The sequence below is a fragment of the Benincasa hispida genome, chromosome 3, assembly GCF_009727055.1.
Source record: "Benincasa hispida cultivar B227 chromosome 3, ASM972705v1, whole genome shotgun sequence".
Taxonomy (NCBI): domain Eukaryota; kingdom Viridiplantae; phylum Streptophyta; class Magnoliopsida; order Cucurbitales; family Cucurbitaceae; genus Benincasa; species Benincasa hispida.
In genome coordinates this window covers 73,519-83,763 of record NC_052351.1, presented here as the reverse complement: position 1 = coordinate 83,763, position 10,245 = coordinate 73,519, and the positions used below count along the sequence as shown (strand labels likewise).

The 10,245-nt window shown below is 38.8% G+C and overlaps 2 protein-coding genes across 3 annotated transcripts in view; one reads left to right on the top strand and one right to left on the bottom strand.

Annotated features, from left to right (window-relative positions):
* LOC120073714 overlaps positions 1-8,973 on the top strand; it is a 22,307-nt gene extending 13,334 nt beyond the window's left edge. The window contains exon 2 of one of the 2 annotated variants that reach the window (XR_005480779.1): positions 8,842-8,973. Coding sequence is in view for 1 of the 2 variants with exons in the window: in XM_039026514.1 (XP_038882442.1) it covers positions 5,700-5,935 (236 nt within the window). In the remaining variant the exon portion in view is untranslated. Of the gene's footprint in view, positions 1-5,699; positions 7,682-8,841 lie in introns of those variants that run through there. The other variant, XM_039026514.1, reaches the window with a different exon arrangement.
* On the bottom strand, positions 7,823-10,193 carry LOC120073711 (oil body-associated protein 2C-like). The gene is made up of 4 exons (XM_039026512.1): positions 8,900-10,193; positions 8,605-8,687; positions 8,400-8,514; positions 7,823-8,322 (listed from the first exon to the last, which is right to left on the bottom strand). Exons 1-4 carry the CDS (start codon positions 9,183-9,185, stop codon positions 8,063-8,065), a joined length of 744 nt encoding a protein of 247 aa, XP_038882440.1. The 5' UTR covers positions 9,186-10,193; the 3' UTR covers positions 7,823-8,062.
* Positions 10,194-10,245: the final 52 nt, after the last annotated feature.

Sequence of the window (10,245 nt, the reverse complement as noted above, 5' to 3'; positions counted from 1 at the left end):
TGTACCACGTTCATCTCTATTTTCATGATACGCTCCATCATGCTCCAGCATATCCATCCGTCTATGCGTCGAGAGCCCTACTCACCTAGCAATCCTCTTCGCTACAATACCGACAATGTAGAGACCATCGCAATAGCTGCGTGGGCGATCTCTCTACTGACAGAGTGATTTGATCTACACTAATATTGTAAGCCTCTAATCCAATATAACACCGTACATGACAGAGCACTGTCGCCCTCACTAGGATGACCATATGGTAACATGACCTCAATCCTGAGTGAGTTGGAACTCCTACTATTGAGAGCGGTCCTTTGATTTGTATGGGTAGCGAGTGTGCCAGGTCGCTCGATTAAACCTACCATTTTGGGGATTCGTACTGATTTGGGAGTTGGAGAACTCAGCTACTCAAGATGGAATTCACTCCTTCCCTAAGTAAGGAGGTAAGTAGATAGATGATCCTTAAAGGGTTGATTTTGGGGCTTAAACGAGTTGTGCCACACCATTCTCCTGGCCCAAGAGTGTTCACAGAGTTGGACATTGATCTATATTTTCATTAGAAGATCAGTGGTACTTAAGGAGTGAGATGTAACTACAAAGGTAAAACGGTAATTGGCCCAACATGTTAACTTACGAGCATCTGTGAAGGTCATTATCATTATTGGTTTATATCCGATGGACACAGAAATATATCTGTGTAAGAAGAGTTCAACTGTTGGTCTTTAGTGAGATCACTAACAATTTAACGGATGTGGATCTCGTGCTAAAGAGTTTAGTCAGCAATTCCAGCTACGTTGGAGCTTCGAGCCACAGGTCCATTAGGTCCCCTGAGTAGGTTGGATAAAGTCGATAAAGTTATACCAGTATCTAGTTAATTTGAAATGTTCAATTGACAAGAGCGAAGTTCGAAATATATATGATATTTGGCTGGTTAATTATTATAATATTAATTGGCAAATGTATGAAAGATACATTATTTTGTAGGAATTATAATAAATATTAATTTATATAAAAGTAGAGGAGAAAATACTATAGTAGATATGTGATATCAATATTGGATATAAATATATAGATATAATTATATTAAATTAATTAATTGATTAATTATATGATTAATTTAATTCATTTTTTCCACATTCCGGACGTGGTGGTAGTGTAGATAGCATTGTAATATGGTAACTGATGGGTTAAAATAAAAGTTTTCATTTTGAATAATAGATTCAATATTTCTTCTCTCCGCCCAAAAGATTTCGTGAAACGATTCCCGAGAGACCCTATACGATAGTTGCTTATTCATTCTCCGTCTAAACGATCGTTTACCTCGCGATATATCTAAACGATCGTATACGTTTTTCCTAAACGATCGTTTAGCATTTCTTACACGATCGTGTAGCTCCTCTATGCGATAAGCACTTTTGCTACACGATTCGTTTGTCCTCCGTCCTCTACCAAGTTCACCAAAGCCCACCCTTTGAGTTTTGATAACTGGAAGAAATGTCAGTTATTATAAGCCTTTTATTTAGAATTATGAGGGCTAACAGATAGAAAACACAGTGATAATACTTAGAATTTGTGAAAAATTGAGTTTTTCGTCGATAAGCACCTAAAACCTCACTGACCAATATTATGCGTTATTCCGTTCCAAAGTTTCTATTTTTGTAGCTATCGCAGGAATCAAACGCATGCATTTGTAATAAAAAATCACAGACAAACACATGCGCTGAAGCCAGCCGACCGCAAAAGACGAATGTAGACCGCAACCCCATGCGTCCAACGCATGGAAGTTGCAAGTAACCCCATGCGTTCAACGCATGGAGAACGCGGTGAACAAATAGAGATTGCGACCACGGAGTGACAGCCATAATAGAAGATCGCAAGATGGGTAGAACGCGTTGATAACTTCAGCTAAATTCAACTCGGACGCATACCTTGGGAGTATCAAGAAGATAAGGCGATGTGACAACGCCCCATACTGCGACAAAAGCAGCAGTGAGCCATACCTCCATCATTACAACTGTCGGCATCCAAGTTCTATAAATAACCCTTGAGACCTTCATTTTGAGCCATCTAAGCTTCTGCCTCAAGGCAGAAGTTTGTGATCACAAATGAGAGCTTGAAAGAGATTTCCAGTGAGAATTCTTCATCTCCACAACCCAGACCGAGTGACGATCGGAGCATTCACTGGAGATAGAGCTCGAGAGAGACATCTCCACCATTCAACCATTGCACCACCGGCAGCCTTGACGCAGAGTCCTTCATCTCCCTTCTAATATCTATATTGTATTACATTTTAGCTTGAGATATTAAGATATTTTGTGATCAATGCAAATCTTAACTCCTTCATTACCGTCTTCTTCATCATCTTCATCTCTATCATAGTTTATCTTCAGCGTTTATTTATCAAAGTCAATCGCATGCATAATCGTGTAGCCTAGAGATAGGACGCATGTAGCAACCCACCGAGAGGTGTGCGTTGTGCGAGTATAGTGAGTTAATCTTCTTTGCTTGGTGAAAGGTTGTGGCAGCGCCTGTCTATGGGATGCTGCATTGCTTGTCTATAAAGTAAGTAGCCACGTCTAACTGCCTGAGAAGGTAAGGGATGGAACGCACTAAGCAAGGTTTGTATTGTTCCTAGAGATAGGCACAATCTTATGCTCGACGCAACCATGCACTATAGAGATATAGTCATGCAGCTGACCACCCAGAGGTGTGATGCGTTAGTGCAACGAGCTGGGATTACTCGGGTGATTTAAGATAGTAAACATTACTATGTGTTAATGGTTGTTATGTCTCTATCTATTCTCATTGCAAGCCTTCTATTGCTCAATCTGTTTAGTTAGGAGTAGAGTAGTGCGTAAATCATTTTAACTTTCTTCGTTTTATTGTTATTCTTATTTATCGCCTCAAATGCATCACCTCACAAATATTATTGAGTGACAAGTCCCCGTGTTCGACCTCGGATTACTCGAGAAACTTGCGTTTGTGTTATACTTGGCGCAAGTGTAAGAAAACTTGTGATAGGAATGCGCAATTATTACATGCTAAGATTAACGCATCATCATTCTGACGCATGATCTCAGACGCATGGGAGCAAACGCATCAGTTATGTCTAACGCATGATTTCATTTTCAAACCCATCCGTACTTAAATGATAAAAATAAAACAAAACAAAACGCGTCCATAAAATATACCCAACAGGTTTTCACTCCGAGAATACTCGGGCTCATTAGTGGTGATGTCGTCCCCGTTGCGGCGTTCGTGTTTGTGTTGATCGTGTTGTTGCAGTTGACGTTCCCGCCGGGTGTTGGTAGATCTGTTGGAGGGATCCGCTGCGTTGGGGTTCTGAAGTTCGAAGATAGTCTTCAACTAGTATGGAACCCTTTCCCTGTTAATTATCTTGTTCTGAGCATGCCGATAATTAGCTTTATTTGCATAATTGTATGTATTGAATGTATATAATTTGTATTTCGGTCACGGTGAGATCGGAGCGATCTGAACACGCTCATGGACCTCTCGATATGAGATCCTTCAATAATGTGGTGCATAAATGTATTTCTATGGTGGTTGTTGAGAGACTTCGTGGGTGTTTGCCTCGGTTTATCAGTAGGAACCAGTCGGCGTTTGTACAGGGGCGATGTATCACTGATAATATTTTATTGTGCCAAGAGCTTGTTGGGAGGTATCGGCTTAATAAGGGTAAATGGTGGGGGATAAATTGTTTTTGTTTTTTATACGTTGATGGTCATACGATGATCATGTGTTTGTTTGAGGAACATGCAGAATGCGTTAATCGTGTATGCGCTAATCATGTGCCCCTGTCACAAGTTTTCTTGCTCTCTCGCCAAGTATAACGAGATCACAAGTCTCTCGGGATCATTCGAGGTCGAACACGAGGACTTGCAACTAAATAGTGTTTGTTAAGTAATGTGTTTGAAGTGGTGAAAAAAATAAAAAGAAAGAAATTGATTAACTATGCACTACTCCTACTCCTAGCTAAATAAACTGAACAATTGAAGTTTGACTATGAGAATCGGTAAAGATGCGGCGACTGTTAACGCGTAATAAGATGCATGGAGAAGTAGAGTTGTTGAGAAGAGAAAATTCACCGAGCCTTAAGTTTGTTCGTAAGGGTAATCCCAGCTCGCCACACTAATGCATCGCACACCTCTCGGTGGTCAGCTACATGCTTATATCTCTATAACGCATGGTTGCATTGAGCATAAGATTATTCCTATCTCTAGGAACACTGCTTACTTTGCTTAGTGAATTCCACTACTTACCCTCCCGGGCAGTTAGTTATAGCTATTCAGCTCATAAACAAGCATTGCGATAGTCTCGCACTAAGCAAAGAGGATTGACACACTATACTTGCATAATGCACACCTCACGGTGGTTTGCTACATGCGTCATATCTCTATGCCGCATGATTAAGTATGCGATAACTCTTGCAATCTACACTTAACTCATTGCGATGAAAGTAAAAGATGATAAAGAAGATGATGATGATGAAAATAGTGTTGAAGGAACTAAAGAGATGCATTGATTACAAAATGTATTAATGTCTTAAGCCAAAAAGTAATACAATACAGAGGTAAGAGAGGAGGTAGAGGGCTAGATGTAGGAAATCTCTTACTTCCATCAGATGTATGTCAAGCCTGCCAGTGGTGCTATGGATGAGCGGTGGAGTAGTCTCTCTCAAGATCTATCTCCGGCGAAGCTCTGGTTGTCACTCGGAGGAAGTTGTGGAAGTGAAGAACTCTCAAAGAATTTCTTGCTCATACTCTCATTTGTGATCACAAGAATCTGCCCAAGGCAAAGACTCAGATGCTTTGAATTTGGGCTCCAAGGCTCTATTTATAGAGCTCAAACGTCGACAGTATTAGTAATCCCACTCTGATTAGACACCATCACTAATGCGGTAGGTGAGAATGTCAGCGCTGCATCATGGTCAACGATCAGGAAGCGCGTCAGAATATCTATTGTACGATTTCATAAATCTCGAGGCATGCGTTCATATTCGTATCTCATGAAGGATCAATGTATTCCACCCACTCTTTGCGATCATACTTCTGTCATGATAATCATCGTAGTTGCGGCAGTTCATGCGACCAACTTTTCTTCATTGAGATCAGTGCATTCGGTCGACTCCTGTGATAACTACAAAATAGAAATTTTGACACAAAATAACACAAGATAAGGGGTTAGCGGAAATTCTCAGTGCTGACAACGTAAGCTCATTTTTCCACATGAATCCTTAGTCATATTAACGCATATTTTGCTCATCAATCTTCATAATTCTAAATAAAAGGTTGCAATAGCTTGTATTTCTACAAGCTATCAGTAAACCTTGTTGTATGCTGAAGATGAACCTACGGAAGGCCTATGACTTTGTTAATTGGGACTTTTTGTTTGGTGTTCTTTTGGCCATTGGTACTCCTTTGAAGTTTGTGAGTTGGATTCGTGCTTGTGTTACATCCCTTTTTTCTCTGTGATGATTAATGGATCTCTTGAAGGGTACTTTCCTCGTAGGAAAAGGGTTAAGGCAGGGGATCCTTTGTCCCCGTTCCTGTTTGTGATGGTTATGGAGGTCTTATCTCGTATGCTGAATAACCCTCTGCCCTCTTTTGTGTTTCATCATAGGTGTGAAAATGTGAGGTTGACTCACTTTTCGTTTGCTGATGACCTCATGATTTTTTATGCAGCTGATCATGGTTCGTTGAGTTTTGTGAATCAGGTGTTGAGTCAGTTTGCGGAGTTATCTGGGTTGGTGGCTAATATGGGTAAGAGCTCTATGTTTGTTGCTGGTGTTTCTTGTGATGTGGCTAGGGAGTTGGCTAGAAGTATGGGGTTTGTTCTTGGGTCTTTGCCTATTCATTATCTTGGGCTTCCTTTACTGTCAGGTAAGTTGAAGGTTATGGATTATGTCCCTTTGATTTAGAAAATTACTGCTCGAGTTAGGAGTTGGGCTCCGAGATCCCTTTCCTTTGCGGGTCGTTTGCAGTTGGTCTGGTCAGTGTTGTAGAGCTTCCAGGTATATTGGTTTAGTGTGTTTATGTTGCCTAGTTTTGTTGCCCATAAGGTTGATCATATTTTACGAGCCTACTTGTGGAGAGGGTGGATTGATGGTAAAGGGGGTGTACGTGTTGCTTGAGATGAGGTTTGTTTGTCGAAAGCTGAAAGGGGTTTGAGTATCCATCATACTTCTTCCTGGAATTTGGCTGCTATTTTGAAATTGTTATGGTTATTGCTAGTGCAATCTGGTTCCCTATGGGTTGCATGGATGGAGGAGTATGTGCTTCGGGATCGTTCATTATGGGTGATTCGTACGAGGATGGGGCAATCCTGGTGTTTGAGGGAGATTTTACGCTGTCGTAATAGGTTTAAGCCGTTTGTCAGGATGCATATTGATAGTGGGAGAAAATGTTTTGTTTGGTGGGACCCGTGGCTGCCTTTGGGGTCCATTTTCGAGATTTATGGGGATCGCGTGATTAATGATGCTGTCAGCCGTCGTAAGGCTAGACTGTCAAATTTTTTTATCTATTGATGGTTGTTGGCTTTGGCCTTCGATTTCTTGGGAACTTCTTGAATTGTGGGGTCTGGTTCAGGATGTGGAGACGAGGGTGAGTGGGGAGGATTGTTGGGTTTTGGTACCGAGTTGTAATGGTTAGTTCACTGTTGCTAGTTATTGGGAGAGTTTGCGTCCGAGGCGACCTAGAGTGTGTGGGGCTCATCTAGTTTGGTCTGGGGTAATATTCTGAGACATTCCTTTTGTGTCTGGCTGCCGTGAAGAATAAATTAGGTACTCGGGATTGATTGAGGAGGTGGAATCGATCGGTGGATGTTGCCTATCTGCTTTGTGTCGATGAGGTGAGTCTCGAAAGCATATTTTTTTTTTTTTTTTTTTTACTGTGTTTGGGAGTGAGGTTTGTGTCTGTTGGGTTCGTCTCATTGAATTGTTAGATGAGATGTGGAGTTTAATTAGATTTATCGGGTGGAGTCTGATAAGCGCGTTTAAAGTAAGCTATTTCGAATCTTCTGGTGTGTATCAATTTATTATATTTGGTAAGAGAGGAATCGTCGGTTGTATAACGGACGTTCGAAATTAACGTCCACTTTGTTACAACTTATTGTCTCTATGGTTCGTGAGAGTGTTGTCTCTTGACAGATTGATCTTCATGACCTTCTCTAAGTTGTTTATTTTTCATTGTCTTTTATTATGATTACTTTTTGTCTCTAATTGATTTATTCGTATATCTTTTCTTGAGTTGTGTTGGTATTAAATTATTATACTTGTTCCGTCCATCCAACTGTAGAATCTCTCTTTTTGTTGCTATTCAAAAAAATTAATTCAAACTCAACTCTCTACTTCATGAGACCAACCACACTTAAAATACACCATCAAAATTTATATAAAAATCTACCTTTTTATTATTTTTTTAGATCAAAATTTTACATAATTTAAAATTTTTACCATGATTTTTCTTTAAATATTCCACCATTAATATTAGATATTTGCTTGGTAAAATAAGAAAATCTAAAAACATATCATCATAAAAATGTTACCTTTCCTTGTCTGATTACACATTCTTTTCTCTTTCTTCTCCCCTATCTCTATTTTTTTTTCCCTTTCGATTTTTACTTCCCTTTTCTTTTTTTTTAAAAAAAAATTCTCTTTTATTTCCCGTTTTCTTCTTTTATCCAATTTTTGCTGGTTTCTTCCATAATTTTTTTTATGTAAATCCTGATAGATATAGGATAAAATGAACCAAATGAACCAAATGAACCAAAAAAGCTAGTTTAACTAGTTTGGTTTTTAAGGGTGAGGTGTTAAAATAAGAATAGACTAAACATAACACAATGGGCTACACGAGCCACATTTATCTGTTCTTGCAACATTCATTTAGACACATTATTACAGGGGTAATAATAACGTCTATTTTTCTCCTATTCTTCATTAAAATTTTATTATATCCTAAACTCGTGAATTTAAGGGATGCCAAAGCTTTGGCACCTTTATTCCGCCAAACTGAAGAAGAAACCAACATTGTTTTGATCATGTCAATATCTAAGGAAACGTTGCCTTTAACTTCATATCCGTAGGGACAATGTCGATGGCAAAACCCTTGCCGTCGTGTTGTTTCCAATAATCAGCCAGCGGATGGATCCACTCTGGTTCCTCTATTTCAACTCTTGACCCTTTGATTGCATCTGTGGAAATGTTATAATACTCGTCCCTCTTCTGCAGCAGCTCCTCCTTCACCATTCCCACCCCCGTCGCTTGCGGCGACATCATCAGCGCCGGCACTCCCACCGGCAGCTTGTCCCCTGTTCGCACGTAACAAATAACTAAATGGGATTTCCAGTGTTTTACTTAACTACTGAGGATAAATCGAATCTAGTACCTCGATCCACCTGCCATGTGCACCAGAATTTGCCGTACGTTTTGGCTAGATTTTCCAATTCTGGTTTGACTACCATTTCCGGGATTCGTGGATGAACCATCAGTCCTGATTTTACCTGCGCCCTCCTTTTCAGTTTAATTACAAGGCAAACAAAAATGTACATATCTCTTCTAAATAAACATTCTTAAAGAGGGAAAAGGAAAACCTCGTATGCGTGGGAATGCCAAAGCTTTTGTTCATCAGGGGACAGTGTCTCGAAGATTTGATCCGACACAATATACTCAACACCTGAAAAGGTTTTTCGGAAACAAAAAAAAATTAAAAGAGGACCTCTGTGAAAAGGAAAAGAAAAATTAACCGAAAAATATTAATTTATACCCCTAAATCTTTAGCTATGGGGTCAATTTAATTTAACCTTGAACTAATAATGATATTAATATAGGACACTAAATTGATATTTTGGCGTAAAATTAAAAGAGGAGAATGGAAGGTAGGGGTACCGATGAGATGGGCATGGGAGTCGTCGGAATCATAAACGGCGCATTGGAGGAAGTCTTGGTTGAGTCTAGAAACGTAATGGTGGGTTTGGATCTGTCGAGAGAGGTCGTGGGCGTAAAGGGCAAAGGAGCAAGCGTGGTGGGAGATCTGCTTCACAGGCTTGAGTGACTGCAACATACCAGCGCCTTTGTCCAACATCTGTTGCGCCACTCCAATTTTCTCGCCCGGTGGCTGTGGCTCTAGCCCACTCTCTCTCAAAGGACCCGTTGGCTTGTCGCTCGACGCCATTTTACTTTTAATCCTTCTCTTTTTTCTCTTGCTGTGTTCTTGCCTTGTGAAATGGGGAAGATATTAGAGATGATAAGTGAGCGAAATGGAGGGATTGTATTGTTGTCTATGCACACCGCCAGGGAGAAAATTGGAAGGAAAAGGAACCACGTTTGTATCCACGTGGCACCAACGTGGATGGCATTGGCAATGTTTTGGTAGCCAAGTGTAGTGCAATTGGAGTCTTGAATTTCATGCAACATGGCGATGTTTCGAAAAATATTTTGATGACAATTTTTTTTTAATTTATAAAATATGTTTTTTTTTTAGTAATTAAAGAGATACACGAGGATACGGTACAACTAAATATAGAGAAGTTGATGTTAATTTATGGAAAATGATTAGGTGCCCAAGTCCATGTATTCTTCTGTTACTACATGGTATACAAAAAATTATAAACAATTCAAATTATTTTAAAAAGGTTGACATATGAAAAAAAAAAAATCATTCCACAAATGTCTATCTGATACCATGGTATGTATGGACTATTTTTGGATTTATTTGGGTAAAAGATAATCTTAATTTCCAAAATAATGTAAATTGAGAAGTTTGATTCTTTTTCGTCATATATTTTGATTGATTTAGTTATTGATTTTTTAAAATTTAAAATTTGATCTTTTTTTATAAAAACGGATAGAGGTTTAATAGAAGTATATTGAAATCTATCAATAATAGAAATAGATAGAAGTCTATTATTGATATGTGAGGCGTCGACAGAAATTTATCCGTATCTATCGATGTTTTTATTGTTATTTTTATAAATAGTTTAACATTTTTTCTATTTATGAAAATTTTTTGGTTTTAAAATTTTATCTTAGTTTTAAAAATTGTTAAAATATTGTCAATTTTACCTAACACAATAAAAAAAAAAAAGATAGATATTATGTTTATCTATAAGAGGACACCAATTAATAAATTATCATCATGTCAAAGTGAGTATGGATTAAGTGACATCTGAAATGTGTTAGTAACATTGGGATCCATAGTTCGAATTCACCCCTTAATGCATTGAATTTTTTTT